This window comes from Lampetra planeri, chromosome 21 (genome assembly GCF_965212315.1).
Source record: "Lampetra planeri chromosome 21, kcLamPlan1.2.h2, whole genome shotgun sequence".
NCBI classification, from domain to species: Eukaryota; Metazoa; Chordata; class Hyperoartia; order Petromyzontiformes; family Petromyzontidae; genus Lampetra; species Lampetra planeri.
Genome location: NC_136127.1, coordinates 12,400,056 through 12,420,787, shown reverse-complemented (window position 1 = coordinate 12,420,787; position 20,732 = coordinate 12,400,056). Strand labels below are relative to the sequence as shown.

The 20,732-nt window shown below is 45.3% G+C and overlaps 1 protein-coding gene across 2 annotated transcripts in view; it reads right to left on the bottom strand.

Moving 5' to 3' along the window:
- GPATCH8 (G-patch domain containing 8) overlaps window positions 1-20,732 on the bottom strand; it is an 87,720-nt gene that overhangs the window by 54,970 nt on the left and 12,018 nt on the right. For both annotated transcript variants that reach the window (XM_078604041.1, XM_078604042.1), the window contains one exon: window positions 20,442-20,528. In XM_078604041.1, the coding sequence (XP_078460167.1) occupies window positions 20,442-20,528 (87 nt within the window). The remainder of the gene's footprint in view (window positions 1-20,441; window positions 20,529-20,732) is intronic.

Genomic DNA, 20,732 nt, shown 5'->3' with positions numbered 1-20,732 from the left:
ATGCTGGGTTCACGGTGACGCACGCTATCCACTACAGCACAACTGCTTCCCCCCTCACATTATAGCACGAAGTATTATTCTGCTGTTTAACTGAACGTATACAAAGAATAACAGACCAATTAGAAATAACAAGGGGATTTGTTTACTGTCGCAGAGCGAAAGGAGAGATCGCAATTCCAGTTGCCTGCTCTCCTACAAGTGCGCATATGCTTTTGATAGCTACGTAGCGAATGAGACCAGTATTATAGGTACATGTGGACTGCTCTGTATGTGTACGCACGCACACGTGGAGAAGCTTGGCAATAAAAATCTGATAAAAAAATACAGAATTGCAGCACAGGTCTCGCACGCGGTGCACTGCCAGGCATGTCCGATGCAGTTAATTGAACGATTGATGGTTTCTTGTACAATTTACATTAAAGGTATCAGCACACAGCATGAACCACTGCAAGGATGAACAACTGCGCACGGCACCGTAAGGCAGTTAAGAAAAATGAACCATGGATGTTATTTTTTTACGATTTACAATTGGGGTAGAATACGTTTAAGCAGGAGCTCCGTCGGTCTGTCTGTAGCAGGAGGGGCACACAATAATTCTCGTAAAGGTGATCCAATATAAATTAGGTTTTAGTATACATTTGTGTTGCTATTGAGGACTAAACGTGATTGAAAACCGGTCAAACAGATCAAAGTGTTGCTCAAAGCTCACTGATTAAAAACCGGCAAGACGTAGTTGAGCCTTTTCGACCAAGACGATGAAGTTCCATGCCATTTTGCGCGCATCGCCTCTCCGTGTCATTATTGCGCGATGTCATCTCGCGTCTTCACATCCCACGCGTGTGCCATCAACAAGTGCGGATCGTAAAGTATCCCTTTTATTCCAATTTAAATACCTCCCTCTGAGGACAACCGCATGTTGAAAAGCATTAATAGGATCGATACACGTTCATGCTTTTTCTTCCTCCTTTCATGAACTAGCCAGACCACGGCGTAAGTGGCTCACTTCGCAATTAGCGAGTCATTGCTGTGATTTCGCTCGCGAGGAACGGGCAAGCGTCTGCTCCCGTTCTTACTCACAGTAACAAGTTGAAATATCACACCATCGCTTCTCCCCAGGGGGACATAAAAGGCAACGGAGCATCAAACCAGCCACAGGCATCACACGCCACAGGCCCCACCGCTCGCCTGGAAGCACGATTGTTTAGGGTACACTGAAAAAACAATGACCCACAGTGGCCAAGACAAGCCTTTAACCGAATCAACCGACTTAAGGCTGATCTAGTGCCAAACACGGCGAAAGGAAAAGCACGTGCAACATTAGACCGACGTTTCCGCACGCCGATCGTTGTGTATCGTGCGGGCAATTTAATCATTCAGACGAAGACATCTCTTCACAGCAAAGCTTGTTTACTTTCCAAACTATTGACTTTGAACTAGTTGTATTCAAAAACCTTCAAGAGCATGGCACTAAACTCCTCAGTTGAGCTCGGCTGGGGTAGAGAGAATAGAAAATCCATTATTTTGAAGATACCTGCATAAGCTTTTAGCTCGGTCAAAGCTGCTTTCACTGAGCAGTGCTGCACAAGAGTTTGGGGGAGAAGCCATTTCCGTTGCAGTGGAAAAAATCTCATGGCTTCAGCGTAGAGCTTGTGGCGGGCAAATGAAGCTTGGCAAGAAAGGTTTAATCACTACCCTTTGCGATGAATTTTATTCCCTTCCCGCACACAGCCTTGACAAGACATTAAGTGACTTAGCCACCTCAGGACAATCGATGAGCTCAATGCGCCGTCTGGTCTGTGCTCAAACCGGCTGTGAATATGCGAAGCAAAGTGAGCGCACGGGAAATGATGTCGCGGTACTTTCCAAATTCACTCAATCTGTGTTCAGCTAATATCATCCCGCCGATACAATTTCCTTCCAAAGCTCTTCTCAACCCTTGTGAAAAAAAACCCCCTGCAACCTTCTCATGAATGTTGATCAATTTTGTGTGCAGCCAGCCATTTCCAAGCCACAGTATGTCAACGTTAAGAAAAAAAAATGCGTCTGTTCTTACAAATGTGGTGAATCGTATTATTCAAATCTCACAACATTTTTACATAAACCATCTTAATGAATTTCACCGAGTTCTGTGGATCAGAGAAACAAGCTGTGCATTTCGCATTTCCCGGTCCCCAAGGATTAAATTAATGAGCGTAAAGTGGCCGTGCCAAGTTAAGGCCAGCATCAGCTTCTCCGGTCAAGTGACCATCAAAATAGCTTCATGCAGTATTTATTTAATTACTTAATTGCTGCTTCTGCTGCTCCTATTAGCTTAAAAGCTGAATACCACAGGGACCGTTCGCAAAGAGGTGCAGCCCGACTGCTGCTTAACAAGGCGGCTATGCGCAAGCAAAAATAAACTGTCTTAAAATGACACGGTGTAAATATTCTGAATGATGGCTGTGCGCTGTGAAGGCTGTGTGATTTTTTTGGGGCGAAAATGCCCGCCACCACCATCACAGTGAATTGGCATCCCTTTCCAAGCAGGCAGATGGAAGGATGAACGCATTCATGGGCATTGGGGCAGCATGTGCACACATTTGAATCGTCACCGGCTCAGAGAGATAAAAAATTCTGACAAGTTAATCAAACTCTCTCTTTTCAAATCTGCTCTTACCACTGCTTTCCTAGAAAACAAAGGAACTCACCTAATTGGTTAAAACACATTTTATTGACAATTCCAGAGTATATTTGCAAAGAAACAATGGAATATGCCACCACAGCTGTCTGCAAATTTACAAGGAATGTTGTTGGTAGAAAAAGTTGTAGCGCCTGCCAATTAAACGCCCCACCGTCGACCAGCAAACTTGCAGCAACAACAAACATGCAAAGGGGAATCAACAAAACGACACGATGTCGAAATGTTGCTGGAACACAGCCTACAAAAGCCTTATATCCTGAGCAAGTAACCACACCATATTTACTTGTGTTCGGCCTGCGTGCCCCCCCACCCCCTATCTAACAGCATCAAAACAGGAACACCCAATTAGGAGGTAATGCCGGACACAGGAGGAACGCGCGTGGCATTGTGAGGTCACTGAACAATCGCCCCGTGGATAACCTTTTGAACCGTGGTCTGGTATCTGTTGCAGGTAATTTCTGAGATAAGGTGAAAACCTTTTGCCAAACCTTTTGAAGATACCTGCAGGCACTAAACTCATAACAAATAAACAAATATTATTTTTGCATTTCTTATTTTTATTTATTTACAAGGAACGGTCAGGAGGATTGCAACTGGATTGGCTCGGCAACCGATTTTCATGCTTCAAACCACATTGGCACGACGACAAAGAGGTTACCAAAGACAAAAGCATGAAAATAAGTGAGGACAGAAACAATGCACGGTTGGGTGCCTCACATTCCTTGGATTGTGACAAAATATATTAACATCGAGATTATTTATAGTTATCAACATTTGGTGGCTCTGGCAATACGAGAGAGTTGAAAGCAGAGATTAAATATGATAAGAGAGGAGTCTCACTCGTTGCCAGGTGTTGGCCCTTTGCAGCTGAATAAATTATCTTGAATTTCTTGTTCACCAGCAGTGCTTCAGCCCTGTGCGATATAGATTTATAATGTACATGCAAAACAAATCAACAATCTACATATTAGAAGCATTCTGTCAGTTTGGAAGCAACCCACTGGATAGTTTTCAATAGCCAGGCAATGCGACGTCATGGTAAAAACCAATAAACCAGTGCCACAGAGTCCTACTCGTTGTCACATTGCAATAATAATGAGGATGCTAAAACACCTATTTAAATTTTTATCATACATTTTTTTAACTTAGATTTTTTTTTTTATCCTCATTTACAACCAGGGGCGAGATTACTCAAACATGTCACATTTTCAAAAATGACCTGGAGATCACCAAGCGGCTGGAACCCAAGGTCTAAAGCCATAACCCTGTCATTACCCAATGGCCCACAACTTCTGCATTGCTTGTTGCAAAGCTGCAAAGCTTTTGGCAGGCTTAACAATGCATGCTCTACCTGCATCAGAGACAAGGGATGGATTTCCATATGATAGTGTGAAGTTTTAGCATGCTACAAGAAAGACATGGCAGGGGGTGTTTTTTTTTTTCAAGTAGGGACCAGGTTGTACATAATCCTCTCCTTGTGTGCATCATTAAAACCAGTAAAGTGGCCCTTGTTCGATTGTACAAGAAGCTGCAGGCATGCAGTCAAAGCCGTCTCTTCACCGGGCTGAGTGCCTTGTGAAAGCCTTCTCTCCACAACGGCAGGCGATGAAATGGTGCAAATGCGACCGCAATTGTGCCTCGGAGGCTTGCTCTCTCGGGTTTGACACCCTAACCAGCTTGCGGCGCCCTGGTCGTCGTTTGTGACCGGCGTGAGTCACCGGCGCGCCGTCTCCAGGCAACGTGGACCGCTTTCGCCGTGGAAGAGCGATCATCTCGTCAACAGAGAGGACCTCTCCCCCCCCGCCCCCGTCGTGAAAGTAGTTCCGCTGGCGGCTCGATGGAAGCACCGGTAGAGTGAGCACTTAAATACACGGCTAATAGAGGGAACTTGCACGTGCGTATCAACTCGTTTAAAATAACCTTTTAATTGAAACCGCTCAAAGTTCAAGAAGACGTGGTTTTGTGGTGAAGACCCTTGCGAAAAATGTAAACCATACAGCGTAAAACACTGGAAGGGGTTAACACGGCGCGCACCACGCGAGAATGATTGACATTTATACGAATTGCTACTAATAAGCTGCGCTAACACTTTGGGGGACGCCGTCTGCTACACTCCGCCATTCCTTGCTCACTTCATATTTTCACACCAAGAATAATCTCGACGCGACGTATTTCAGTTTCAAGAAGTGAGGGACGCAACGTCGGTGCCACTGATCTTTGGCGTGCGTAAACCCAAAAAGGATGGAATTGCGTTGGAAACGCAGGCAATGTTACCAGGGCATGCGCAGCAATGTCTGTTAACAGCGACCCGTTTATTCAAACATTTAAATGTCACAGGAATGGGAGACATTACGATGCGCTGCTTGCGCGTTTGCCACACGGCACACTGCGCATTTGGGATGCCTCCTCTGCTCGTGCGCAGAAAGCCCCGCCATCTGCTTGACACCGATTACTACTCATCTTTTTTATTATTATATAAACCCCTTTTTTTCGTGATGCGCAACTCGGAGGCGACGTCTCATTTATGGAATGATTCTGCATGCAGCACGTGTCGCCGATGCGAGCCAAGTGTAAGACGCCATGAAAAAAGCGTAGCACTCGGGTGACGAAAAAAAAACTGCGTCAAGTCAAATGACTAAATAATTAACGATTGCCATGGTTGGTGAAATCTAAGCGATAGCATAAATGACTGCACAAGCGCACGATGCTCACGCACGTTTAGATTCGGGTGTGCGAGCGATTCAGAGTGAGCAACGGGATAGAACAGCCCGAAGCCTTCACAACACCACATTTAATTAGCTTTCAAATGCTCCTAGACTAATCCACTCCCCCCTGAACTCTTAAAGTGGAGGTTACACTTTTTGGAAAGCAAAATGCAAAAATCTCATGTGCGCAAGTTGATCCAGGAGAAATCCCATTTTTTAAAATGTCCTTACGGTTTCAAAATAACATTATAAATAACGTTACTTGTGGGAAAGTTGCCTTAAATATATTATCCCCCCCCCCCTTTTTCTCAATTTGATGGCAACACGGACGTCGTGTGTTACAGAATGGTCCGTGGAAGAGACACCATGCACCTATCCAGACCTCCAATTGGCACGGTTGGCTACGTACGGTGGCGAAAGGAGTTCAACATACATACGTACATACTGAGATCCATTCACGTGACCTCTTTCTTTTAGGACCTAGGCATTGCACTTTCCCACGTTCCCTGTTATAAAAATAATGGTAGCACATCACAGGTAAAATTTAGCCGGACGATATAAAACATTACATGTTGGGCTCTTTTGTGCAGTTGTTGGCGACTGGGCAGAGACCATAAACTCACTGCACTTAAGGACGCGGTCGTGCAGGCTCAACACTCGCTGACCCTACTCGTTGACGCCTTAAAAGATAAAGAAAAAGAATCCTTGACGCTACTCGGTACGTGCGGCATATTTACCAACAAACCTGCCGTAATGAACTCAAATCCAGGCGGCACTGGCCTATTGAGTCCATCCGATATATATATGTGAATGAGTACGTGAGCTACTTAATGCATGAGCAAATGGACTACTAAAACATGCACCAGGCGGATACCTACCAACAACAATAAGTATCCGGGGCAAAAAATGCAAGCGAAATTACAGTTGAGTTTCAAAGTGCATCAAACGACGGGGCTAACCAAAGTTGGTTGAAAGGAACAAATAAAACGTAAAAGTTGTCAATGCCAAGGAAGCGTACTTGCGGTATTTGGCACGGCCTTGTAATTTCTGCCAGCCTCACTCACGCACAGTAAATATTTATTGCAGCAAGCGCTTCGTGGTCTTCAGTAAATTAAAGGCAGTACGGGGGGGAAAATGGACCATAAATAACCAGCGATGCCACCAAGCAATACTGAGCCAACTTGCTTTATGTGTGACTGAAATTCAATCATAAGGGTAATAAAATGTGGATCCACAGGTTAAATCTTTCTACATGCTCCTGTGATCCCATCCGGCAGGCTTGTACGCGCGGACGGCGCTCGTACAAGCGCGGGCCACGTGCGCAACGTTCCGAGGGGCTGACATTCTCTCGGAGATTTGCGGCAGATGTCATAACCGCCGGTTTCATGGTAATAACGTTAATAAAGAGGGGAGGGGGGTTTATTTCGCTCAGGCCTAGTCGCAGACCCCAACTCTCCTAAGCCAACATCTTTGTCCTCCCCAAGCATTGCACACGAGCCAATAAAATCTGCACGGAATAATGAAGCGTGAAATCGCAGCATGCTTCTTTGGGAAGGCCGTAGTTTTGCTGTTGGTGCTGCTGATGATGTTGCTGCTGCCCAGCCAATAAGCACAATCCAGACAACAGATGCTGCTGGCGGCAACACAGCAAGCCCATTATTTTTAGACAAAAATAACTTAACACGGGCATCTCGGGCAGGGACGGAGATGCAGCGAGACGCGCCAGCCAGCGTCGGGGGCACCGTGAACGGCTCGGCAAGGGGAGCCGTCAGCGCCGAGTGGAAGAGCCAAACGGCAGAGACGCGGCAGGGCCATTAGGGCCACACGTTCGGGAGCAGAATGCGAGTGGTGCGTACGTCTGCGAACGGCGCTCACCCGCGTCGGCGGAGGGGCGGTGGAAACTTCAAAACGTTCACGTCTGGGGCTGCGGCTATACCTCGAGTAAATGAAGCTCCTTCTGCAGGCAATCTCTGCAGCATCCATTTGTACTTCATGGTATTTGCTTCAATTACGTTGTTAGTTCCAAGTGGCAATCTGCTGCCCGGCGGTGAGCAGAATGAACAAGTCGGACACAAAACGACACCCGGCGAAGGGATTTCTCTCATCGCGCGCATTGCTCTGTGCAGTAGGTGCTGTGCCTGCGCCCGCAAAGCAAGACGTAGATGCTCCAAGTGTCCGTGTGAATGCCAAAACCAAACGGTTGCACGTGGTCGATATTATTTACGCTCAAAGAGGAACGGATGCATAAACATACTGAAGGCCGATTTAGCAGCACAATCCTCCAACTTGTACACTACAATACTTATATTAAATCATATAAATATATATCTTTTTGCAAAACAGCGCAGGAAAACATTTCATTTTGGTAATGTGAAGAAACGACATTGACTGCCGCTAGAAGGGATGATGGTTGGTGGACGGAGTTAATACTAGTGGCAGCAAAAGGAAGTGAACACGATTAAGTGGACGTCCATCAAAGGTGGTGGCGCTACGAGATCGGTTCGCGAGCGGTCATCACGGCTCGCGAGCATTGCCGTGACCATGAGGTATGGCAACAACTTGAGGAGGCCTTCCTCCAGCAGTGGATAGGTGGTCAAGTTACGTTCACTTGTCTCACCAGGTCAGAACGCACGGGTGACCCGGGTCACCAAAACGACAAAAGCAAAACAAGTGAAAAAAAATGTACAGCAATGAAGTAAACAAAAATCGGAATACAACATCATGGATGGCGACGACCGAATGATCACCATCGGGTAGATCGATGCTGCTGACTGCACATGTGCATTTATTGTGCGTACGTAGGAAACGTATTAAGGCCCCAACGGCTGGTTGCATTAAATTAATTGTGTGTATATTCCTTAGCTTACCGTTTAAAGTGGTACAATTAAATATAAAAAAGAGTGTTTAATGCAACAGGCTACTAAATTCCACATGAATTAAGAGAATATTGATGTTTTGTAGCACTGAGATTGACTGGAAAGTCACTAAAAATCTGTGGTACCCCACTAATAACAGCGTGTACACCCGCACCGTGATGCTTACTTTATATTTCGGTTACGAGACGCTTAGGAGGAAAGTGATGTGGTTTGACAAAGGCTGTTTAATTGCCCATGTGGTAATTGTAACTCGGCCTACATCTGAGCAATACTGCAGGCCTCGATAGACACTTTCATCAAATTATTACCCAGAAAAGTTGACACTGACTGATGCGTTAAACGATAGCAGCAATGCAATCGGAAGATTAACCAAAACACTCTGCGCTCCTCATAGCAATTAAAATCAAGTCGTTTAATCGTCTTATTTGTCAATGGCGGTAAATTATGTGAAACGGAGATTTATATATGGCAATTAGCTTGCTTAGAAGAGGGAAATTCATAAAATGCCAACATTCTGACAATCTTGAACGACGCTCTGCATTCTCCAGTAAACGACAGCGTCGCCAGAAGGGGGGAGTACAGCATTGTAAAGGACGCTGTTTTGTTCGGTGCTATGTACGGGCACAGACTTGTGGTTCACGGCCCTCTCTCTCACACCCGGGGGGAGAAATTCTCAACTGAAATAAAACAGCACGGAGTTATGAACTCAAAAAAAAACCACAAAGCATTTAATGCTTTTCAACTTTTAAATCTTTACATTTGGTTGGAAATATTGAGAAATCTTGATTGGAAGCTTTCGTGACTGCAGGAATCCATACTCTTTGGTTCTTTCGGTAAAGTAACGCAGTTAGAAAATTAATAGATCACGACGTTTCGATCGCGACACAAGCGACCGTCTTCACCTGAAGACGGTCGTGATCTATTAATTTTCTATCTACGTGACTTTACCGAAAGAACCAAAGAATATTGAAAAAGCCATGGATATGTTGAGAGGTGAGCCGAAGCCACAATCTAAATGCAATTCATTGTTTTATACATGTACAAGTACTCATAACATTTGTTACGACAAATGAACACACACAAGAGAGCATTTTAACAATGTAATTTTTCTTAATCAAAGCAAAACCATATTTATCAGCGTCGAGTTCCCATACAAGTAGTTGTTTAATGCGTCAAGGAAAGCGTGCAGCAGTGGAATCGCGTCGTTTATCCAATTTCGTCGCACGCACGCATTTACCAAGAAAAACGAAAATGAGATCAAAGTTGCCGATGGTCCGGATTAATTTGCACTTAGAAAGTTTTCAAAAGCGTGCATGCAAGCCGTTTTTAATAAATATAACCTTGCAAATACATCGGTTTTCGCGGCCACGCTGTGTTTTCGGGTTGTAGAGTGTGTTGTTGAGCGTGGATGTCCAGCATTTTCCACAATTGGACCGTAACGCCGGCACGGAACGGCCTGCTCCAGCGAATGACGCCAGGGGATCTTTAACAATTATAATAATTAGCATTCAATTGTAAGACGCCTTCCACTAATGTCTCAAGGGAGTCCACTGCGAAGCGGTCGGCGCGTGGTGTTATCACGGTTACGACGCACGCAGTGCTGATACGAGTGACCAACGTAGAAGTAAGAAAAAGGTTTGTACATAGAAGAAGACCTGATGATGCAGGCAGTGGTGAGAAGGAGACTGACACTATTTCGACACATATCTAGGATGGACAACAAGAAAATTTCCAAGTGTGTTGTTCGGAAAAATGGAAGGAACAGGAAAGAGAGAAAGACCTAACAGAGAATGGCTTGATGATGACATGAGAGAGCTTGTGGCACAAAGCAGAGGAAAGTGAAAACAAATGACGAAATGTGCAGTGGACACCTACGAGCTATCTGCCCGTGGATGGTGATGACGACGAATAACCAGGGCGGTCGCCGGATTCGAACCGCGAAACTCTGCAACAAGCGGTGAGCACCCTACACCAATGGGCTGCGTCACCGGCCTATAAATATACTGTGGAATAAAATGAAAGCACTTGGAGCCAACAAAAGCAAAATCACGTTGATAAATTAAGCCCTCCGCTTGCAGCGTGGCGAAAGTGAGTACCCCCGAATCACTAAATAAACAGGACGACGACTCCTAATTCTTACCCGGCCACGCTTACATTTATCAGCTGCACAATTAAAGAATGGGCGACTTCGACACTCCTTCACGAAGACCCTGATGAGATGTGCAAGATTAACTAGAAGGGAAAGACATGTATCCTGTTCTGCTGCTCGGCTATCAGATTTACAGCTGTGATGCTCTGCTAGTTATTTCTTTACCGTCAGCCGTGCTGAAGGAAATTTGTTATGGATCCCTTGGAGGTCCGATGGCTATAGATTTTTTTAAGGGAGAATGATCTACAATCGTCAGTGCATGCAAGCAGAACCAATTGTCGACGCACAATTTTTTTCTTCTTATTCTTCGTCACACGAGGACCGATAGACAAAATGTAAAATGAAGCATCCAATGGAATCCGGGCCAAGTGGCATTCTGTAATGCCAATCATTAGGAATTTAGTGAGAATGTCACAAATCCAGAAAATACCGGGAAGGTGCCTCGAATATCAGGATTCTATACTCTGATCTCCCAGGGTAATGCTTAACGCGTGCGCGCACACACACGCAAATGCATAAAACTACAACACGAAATGTTACATTGCCATGCAAAGCAAGGTTTTAATACATACACACTAATATAAAGATTCCCAGTGTAGTAGCCTTTAACAGACCGTTTTTGTTGTCCTTCCCAGGCACCTCCGATTAGCACGGTTGGCTACGTACGGTGGTAAAGAAGTTCAACATACATACGGCAAGGGCTGGTCGCGAGCACCTACTAATATCGGCAAGGTGGGTGACGGGGTGGTGCAGGCTGAATGAGCGGCCACCCTCTGTCGCCCCAGTGCTAATGTTTACACATTACGCCAGGTATTCATTTGAGGCTGCCTCAACCTAGGACCAGTTCACGTCTTTGTCACCGATGTTGGCCATGAGCAGAAATCGAACACAGGTTGCGCAGCGAGCTAGCCACTACACTCGGGCTCCACCCTGTCGTACACAGACGCACGCACGCCTGCACCTGCGACGGTAAACGGAGTCAACACAATGGGGACGTAAACCAACACGGCTACAAGTGAACGTTTCACTTTTCATTTATCAACTATCAGCAGACTGCGCCAAGCCTCGCGCATGGTGCACACGCAGTGTTTGTGGGAGAAAGAGCATTGTGTTGTACGTATGCACGGACGTTGAGCTTCTTTCACGCCGTACGTAGCCAACCGCGCGAATCGGTGTTGTCAGCGGCGTGATGACGGACATGGCGGTGCACGCGTGCAGCAGGAGCACACTTTGGGCTCAACTTGCACGTGTTTCGCGGACGCTGTAAGCTGCACCCTCAGGAGAGCTCCACACCAGCGGTTAATGGGCTGCTCGCCGTTTAAAATGGCAGCCCGCAGCCAGAAATGAATTATGTTTTTGAATAATTGCCAATTTTGGGAAGGTACCATTTCAAACCATCTGCAAGAGTGTTCATAACTTGAGAATGATATGGAACACTACTGAATAAGCCCACCTGCCAAAAGTTTACAGAGGCATTTAACATCATTCATCCATTAGGGATCAATCTACGTTGAAAAGTATTCTTTATAATGTAGGCAAAATACTATATTACCATAATGTTTTAAATACATTGAACAAAAACATTTAGAAAATAACAGGTGCAATGATTCATTGGTTAATATCAAGAAACACGCACATCGCACAAGTCAAAGTTGTATTATGTAAATAATTGTTTTACATGACTCCTGCAGCCAATAGTGGCCGCCACTTTACCACAATTTAAGACCAAGACAAACGTGATTCTTGAACCTGACAGCCATCCTGAATTGCGAAAAATTCTCGAATCGCGGGGGTGCCGGTGGTGATAAGTTTCAGAATAAATATTTAATTTATAAACAATAGAAAAACGCATGATGGAACAGACACGGGCCGGGTTTGATCGCACGCCCGAGTACTCCTCCCCCACCCATCTGTGCCCTCTGTGCCCCCTAAGCCTCTCCCTCCCTCGACGACCTTCATTGCCCCTCCAAGTGCCACCAGCAAGCCGCAAGCTGCCTCCCGGGCAGCCTGCGCTGCTGGCTGTGTGCTTGCGGCAGCGACGACAAAAACAACAGCAAGCCTGCTGCTTCAGTGTGCAGTCGACTGCAGCTCACCATCGCTACGCGGTAACATCAGACGGGAACTCAGCACAGATTGCTCTTAATTTACGCAAACTATCATTGCCGTCAACTGGTTTAGTCAATTATCAGCTTGGGAGAACACAATCCGCTTTATTTTTTTTAAAGCAGTCCCTGCTAAATGTCGGGTTCCAGTAGGTAAATATGTGAAACATTAACCACGTTCTAGCCACTGTTAGTTGAAGATTTCCCTACGCTATCACCATCCCTGGTGGTCTTGCGATAACGCAATCCATCACTCCTACACAAGAGCTCATTTCATCGCTCCATCTCCACATTCGTCATGCTCTCGGGTGCGATCCTTCCCCTGGCTGACACTCAATCACCGGTGACGTTTCAGTAAAAAAAATCATCTTTAAAATGGTGAAGGTGCAGCCCTGCAATTGCTTGCTCATGCCACTGCTGATGGAAGGGCCTCCATGAAAGTAATTGGTCACACATTCCACGTGGAGCAGACATGTTGGAACAGGTGGAACGACCCACACTACGACAAGACACGTGACTTGCGGTTTACCCGCGAACACTGCTCAGCGGTTTTAATGAAATTCGCTTCTCGTTTAAACTGCCACACCGGAAAATAGAATCAAAGCGGTGACCTCTGAATTTAAAAATAAACTAAAAACTCCCTTATTTCAAGCCTGCATTGTTACAGTTTCTATCATGGGCAGAAGACTGGCACGCACACACACACGCACGCCCGCCTACCCGCACGCCCGATGCTCCCTTGAGTCCACGTCTTTCAGAACACCCGGTTCCGAGGCACAAGATGGCAAGTTTTAGAAACCACGGTCGACTGCTTACGAAGTGACATTCCTTCCATGCAAAGCAGGTCTTCCAGCACAAACCAGCGAAGAATGTGGGTAAAACTATACATGTGAGATATGGCACTAAGCTTGTTACAATAATTCAGTCATGGGAACATTGCTTATTAAATGAGAAACTGTACAGTGTCTGGCATGTACCCAGGTATCGTCCTTTTGAGATGGCAGTGGTGAGGATTCAAAATGAAACGCACAGCGGTGGCAGTGTATAAAAGAATGGGTTTGGTATGTTCACACTCGGTCCGTGAATGCTGTTTACATAGCAAACCACCATTCGGAGGTGCAAGCTCAACGCTTTGTTTGTGCAGATCACAGAATATAGAAAAACTTGTTGTAAATTGTATTTGCTAGCGCTCATTAGCGTTCAATTCTGCATTGGTCACATAAACATGCGAGTTAAAACGCATCCAGGCCATCCTCAGCAGAGCTGCCATGATAATGACAGGGCCATAATAGACACTTATAGGTATTTTCTGTTAAGTCACAGCCAGCCTTGCGCCTAATGGCTAGCGAGCAAAGACTTTAATGAAATGTCAGTGGGAAAGACTTGAATCAACGTTGCCAATTCAAAGATGGGCAAATGGGCGACTGAGCTTCTCAGAAGAATTGGCATATTTGCTCCGGAAATGTTTTGAAGTGTGTCCCATTCGCAGGATCAAAATGCAGTGAAACGCGGCAGACAGGAATTAACAGGAAAATGTTAAACTGCCAACAAGCGAAACATAAAACCAGAAATCAACGCTCGGGGACTAGGGGATTTTAAGTGGTTCTCGAGGCAGGATGAATTTTTTAAGCATTATTCTTTTGGCACACCTATTTCCCCACTGTCAAGAATGATGAACAGTATCTTTAAACACAAGAAACACAGCGTAATATATGTTTTTCGCCGCTTGTTTGAAGGCACCAGGAAGGCGGCGGCTACATTCTACAGCCCCTTCACGAAAAACATTTGGCGGCGAAGGTTTTAAATGAACACAGCTGACACGAGGGCTCACTTGGCAGCCCCAGGGGAGCGGCGTATAATATATTATGTTTCAAATAAATGAAGTGCTCACAATCATCACGGTAATTCAAGGGAGCAGCACAGCAGTAATCAGTCATTTTCAAAGACGGGTAATAATAATTGGGCTACACACCAGATTGGGTTCCGTCGCGATGCCACACGCGCAATGTGACGGCATCGCAAATTAAAAACTCGTGTACCCAAGTTGGAGCGGTGGAATGATGTCGGAAATGATAATTAGGTAAACTAAAAACTACACTTCTCAAGTGAGGCACATTCCCGCCTCGTTCTCACGCGAAGCAATAACGGCGATTCGTATTTTCACAGATATATGCACAGCCATGTTTTTATGCCCTTTTTAAGCAATGCAATATAGTCGAGGTTTGTTTATTTTTCCTACCAATATAACAATGTGACTGCCCAATGCCCGATAATTAATTCAATACATACACAAAGACTTTAGCTTGCGTGCAGTACAACAAGGGTAATTGACTTGGATATGTGCTCCCTATGTATTTTTTTACAAATAATGCACTAAGCTTTGCACGCTAATGTTATTTTTTAAGTTTCCTTGTTTGGAGGGTACATCGTGTATGACCGACCTGTTAGTCCCTGGGTCAAATCTAATCTAATGTCGTCATTTGGACGGAGCGCATGTATATACGCAAGCCTGATGCACTGCAGCTGATAATTTAATTATGAGGTTAAATGTGGGTTGCCTGTAGTCATTAGTTGCCTGGACTTTTCAGTCACTTGCTTTTAGGATGTCAGGCTTATTCTATTTTTTAATTAATGGTTTAATTATGAAGGCAGAGCAAAACTAAATAATTAATTTCAAAAATGAATGTCAACGATTACACGGTGGGATGTCTTTAAATCAAACAGCGTTTGAAAACAGTGACAAATTCAAAACGTTAAATATGAATCATTGAAGCAACAGATATAGGGCAGGAACAATAATGACACGGGAAAACACATGGATAAATTTAATGAACAAGCCAAGGAATTTTGTGAAATGTGAGACTCGGTAAACAGCTCATGTTTATATAGCAGTGGTTCAATCATCAGAAGTGGCAAACCGTTACATACGAAGTGGCATCGTGAGCAACTGCAAGATCTAAAATCAACTGTGAAGAAAGCCTTCAAAATCCTTGCATTTTGTGGAACGCAAATCAACGGCCGATACATCACACTGATGACTTCGCCATCGATCACAGGACACACCACTTAGTGCAATAATTCAGAGCGAGCAACTCTGGTGCTGGAAGTTGGATTGTATCTCCAGAAAATCACACGGACGAGTTCTCAAGGTCGTGTTAAGTCAAAAAACCAGAAAAGGTACACAGGAAAGCAAGCAGATTGTGGTTCGAGATTGCAGGCTCTTGTGACAACGTATTCTGATAAGGTTATAAATGACCTTGTAGGGAGTGAAACCCAAATGGCAGCAAGTGGCGAAACGTTTCCAGAGCCATGTCTCTGGTCGCGTGGAGGTTTGAGCAAAGACAACGGTGGAACAATGCAGTTAACAACCGTGATGATGGTGATAAGGGAACACAACTAGAACAATGGGTACAGGACGTCAAGCCATAGTCCAGTCACGTGCTCACTTGTGGTTCAGTGTGACACTGTAATATCGTTTAATTTTAATTAATGTTTGACAGTCTGTACGCTCATATTTTAATCAAAATGTTACATGTCAAAGGAAAACTGGCCATGTGGCTGAGTGGTAAGAGATTGCCTCACAACTGAAGGCTGCAAGTTCACCTTGATTAGGGGTTGAATCCGCCCATCATACCTCTGGGGTCAATCAATTACATACCACTCGTGAAAAGGTCAACAGAGGTGGTCCTAAGTATAGACTCTCCCCCACCATATGAATGCGGAATTTTCACAACTGGCTCAGCGCTGTAATCAGGAGATGACCACTGCCTCAATGCCCATTTGAGCAGAAACTCACCGACGTGTTAGACTGGATTTGAATCTTGCAAGTGTATTTATAGCAGCCAGCACCACAACGTGACAAAAATGAGACCTAGGGCAATTTGAAACGCTGTGATTTCAACTGCTGAATGTACATTTTTATTTATATAAACAGCAGGCTGCCACACCTGCGTCATCTCAACAATCACAAGGTGTAACCATCCACAAGCTGCAGAGGCGATTTACATATTGTAAAAAAAATATATAAACTATTACGACGCAACAAATTAAATCTATAGCTAACTACATCATGGGTAACTTAATATTGAGACAAGATGAATAAAATCAATCATTTCATTCGAGACCGAGAAGCAATCGCCACATCCAATTTCTGCATTTCAGCAAATCGGTCTGGTGGCTGCACGCTCGCTCCACTGCCCCCCGGCATCATAAACACACTCAACGCAGAGGCCTCCTCTCAATTTCACTTGCCACTCCACTGGCATTATGCACGTTGCCGAGTACAGCACTGCCCACTGTTGACTATGGTGGCAAGGGTGTTTTTTTTCTGGGCATCCACACACGTTTCAGATCCCCCAGTGTCTTTGGGGTCCGTACATCAGTGGCCTTGCAATGCTGTGATATATATTCATAAATTGAGAAGCACCTTTGGAATTCTAAGTCGATTTCTAAAGTGGCATGAATAATTGAAGATCTGGAAGTCCCACGGACGCTGGGTTTTCAGCAACGAGAGGCATTTACTGTAAATTTCACTTAGATTAATATGTTTGACGTGAAGGCATGACGTATGATTATTAAGCTACACTTAAGAAGTACAATAGATCTTGCAGATCAATGTAAATTGAGCTCACATTCTGCTGTCCCACACAATACCGGCTCATTCTCCATTAACAAATTACAGGAGTTTTCCTGCAGATAAAACTTTTATATTTACACTTATGAGTGTTGGGTACAAATTTATAAAATATAACGTAAAGCCACGTAATCAACGCTGATACCCGTAGTGGCGTGGAGCAGCGACACGGTGGTTAGCGCACCACGCCATGGATCTGGGAACTGGAGTTCAATTCCCAGCCACGACTACCATCAGTGGCGAGTGACCTCTGAACTGGACTCTGCCCCCCAAACCAATTCACCAACCAGCAAAGCCGGTGTGGTCAAATACGGTGGAAAACTGAGCGACACGGCATGAGGAGGCCTTCACTCAGCAATGGATTGATAAAGACGGCGTGAAGAATTAATTTGTTTTTAGTGTACGTAATGAGCGTCCATATAGGCGCACCAATGAACCAACTATAATGTTGGCAGGGCCTTTGCTGAATGACGTTCTGCCACGCACGGAATGCCGATCTGCACTGGTCCCAAAGATCAAAGCGTCGCTTCCCACACGTGAATCATCCGTCACGCATCACTCGCACGCTTGGAGCCTGTTCAAGGGACTCAAATAAACACAGCAGGAGTCCAGGGGTGATATCGAGGACTCTCGCCGGCCGCTGTATTCGTGCATTTTTCATTTTGTGGCAGCTATTTGTATTTTTCTCATGACAGCACTCCAGCACAGCAGTGCACAAGTTATGGACAATTTTAAATGCTTGTGCTTTTTACTCATCACTTTGATAAAAAAATAAAGGGTATTGTTATGATACTGGACAGTGATACATGTGCCAGAGTTGAGAGGACAGAACATAAATGTACCGAAAATGGAAACGGGGGGCCAAAGGCTTTTAACACTCGCCACTTTAATTTATCGTTTAACCGCGACGCAGGACAATTTAACGTCAAATACATAAACGTGACAGCTGTACCATGCTCCCAAAGGACGATTATGTAATTAAGTCATTTGCACTTGCTGCATAATATAGGTCACATAACGCCTTTTCAAACATCTGTGGCGAGCAAAAAATATTAAATCAAACTTCACTATACTACGCTCTATACCAAGACAATATATCTGGCATAAGTTCCCTCAAAACAACGCTGCCCTTTGCAATGCCATGAGGGCAAGCATACTGCAATCAACGCTGCAGTTTTTTCCCCAAAGTGTGTTTACATTCCCTATATGAAGAAGAAACACTGCTTCTGAAATAAACTGCCAAAGTCAATACATACATTTCATCTTTAATGAATAAATCCCCGGCTCCTATGTTTTGACGGACCCCAAATGACTCATAAATGCAATCTTTATTGTCCTCCTCCTCCTTGTACAACCATTGACTGGAGACGAGGCATATTTTATTCAACGGCTGGTTCTTAATTCCCTATTTTTCACGCGACTGAAATGAGAAATCTTTGAGGCAATCAAGCTGTGGACACAGCCAAGGTGGCTCATTAAGCGGCGAAAAGAGCGTCGACGTTTGTGGCGCTCCGCTCATGTCGCGTGATCGACCTGTGCCGCGCGTCGCTCGGCGCCACGCCCGACGTTTCGCTCTTCGCGTTTCCTTGGAGCTTCTCCAAGAAGCGAAACGTCCCGACGCCCGTGCCGAACGACACGCGCTCGCAGCGCAGAAATACATCGGAGTGATGCGCAGCGGACGAAAGCTCGAGTTGAAACCCAAGGTCTAATTTGCAAGCACCCCGCCGCTCATGTGCCACCCAATGTAGACAATACGCACAAACGCATCTCATATTAGAGAAGCTGTACGTTGGATTAATGCAATAATCAGGAGAACTTCATTGAGGCACCACACATTAAAACCACCCACTGAGCGAGCGTGGCATTTTAACTGCCGCCATCTCCCTTGTTATTGTGCTTCTCTCTCCCTCTCCGCTGTGTTGACTCCTGCATCCTTTTGGCAGGCCGTGGCGGTGGGGGTGATACTTACCGCGTTGGAAAGAATGTCCTGATCCAACCATTACGGAGTTTTGCGGGGCAGCAGATGGTGTGATGTACGAGGCACTTTAAGTGCACGTCGAAAATAAATTAAAAAAGGGATGAATTATCACTTACCTGCATCACTGTCCAACAGATTACCCATTGAAAAATATTGTAAATTACAATCAGTGTATAATACTGAAAAGATATATCGGGCATTCTTTCATACGTTTATCATTTTCGTCGCTTTAAATGAAATCATATACGAGCCAATATTTTATAAATGTACAATTATGGGTTATTTTAGCACTTGCCAAAAACAACAAATGTGTTTTACGGCATTTCCTGCAATTTTATAGCTCTCCTGATTGGCCATAGATAATTAGCCGATGGAACAGTTACCATCAATCGGGCAAACTGGCTTAAGACAGGCTAAATCGGTTCTGGGCTTTAATAGAACGTAATAAACTGTGGCGAACCTTAACATTACACTTTAACTTTGCATGCTATTTGGCAGAGGTGGGACAAAGTCATTGTTATGCAAGTCCAAGTCGAGTCGCAAGTCATCAAATTCATGACTCGAGTCTGACTCGAGTCCAAGTCACATGACTCGAGTCCACATCTCATAGGTGGGACAAAGTCATTGTTATGCAAGTCCAAGTCGAGTCGCAAGTCATCAAATTCATGACTCGAGTCTGACTCGAGTCCAAGTCACATGACTCGAGTCCACACCTCTGCTATTTGGCGCATCTCTTGAGATGCAACACTCGACGCCGTTCCATTGCGCTCCACAAACGTAACACATCGTGGGTAACGGACAAAAGTGAACTGAAAGCAAAGCGCAGCAACGTCACGCCGCGCTGCACGGGCAATCGTGCCCACTGGATACGAGCGGATGAGTGAGGATGCATCCAAGAGGTGGTGATGGTGATGAGTGAAGGTGTGCACATCACCGTAGGCGAAAGAGATGAAAAGCCTCTTAGTTTGAGAGCTACCCCAAGCTCCTGCAATGCATACATTTTACCAGTGTTTTTACAGAGGCTGTGGTGAAGAAACTTCCGCAGAGGTTCCACCACGTTGACTGGGAAATAAACTGCAGCGCAAAGACCATGGGGGACGGCTCTCCGGTGTTGTTCGGGTTGTACCGCGCGTTGATTGGGGTGTCCGACGTTTCGCTCCACATGGTGGGAGCTTCTTCAGGAACGTAATGGAGCTCTCCCTCGAGCCGCTCCATTCAGTATAACCCAAAAACACATCAGAGAGCCACAGTAGTGGCATGGGGTGTCGTTTAAAACGCAAAGGAGCAAGTGCTCAGCGATGCATCACTGCCGCCATACCTTGTACTTCTGTCTCAGTTCATCGGTGTCCTCCTTTTCGATCTCCATCACCCGACGCCGCTCCGTGACCTCCTCGGCAAAGTCCATCTGCACAGACGCGGCAAGGAGTTACCCACACTTGCAGGGGCACGATCTCATCATCTGCACCGTACTATTCGTTGCGCAAGGATGACCCACGATCTCAGGTGGATGACGACTATGATCACGTGGACTGATGAGCCGGCACAACAGCTGACAAAGACTGCCAAGGACGGGCCATGAGAGAGCAGCGTTGACAGCCAGGGTATCAGT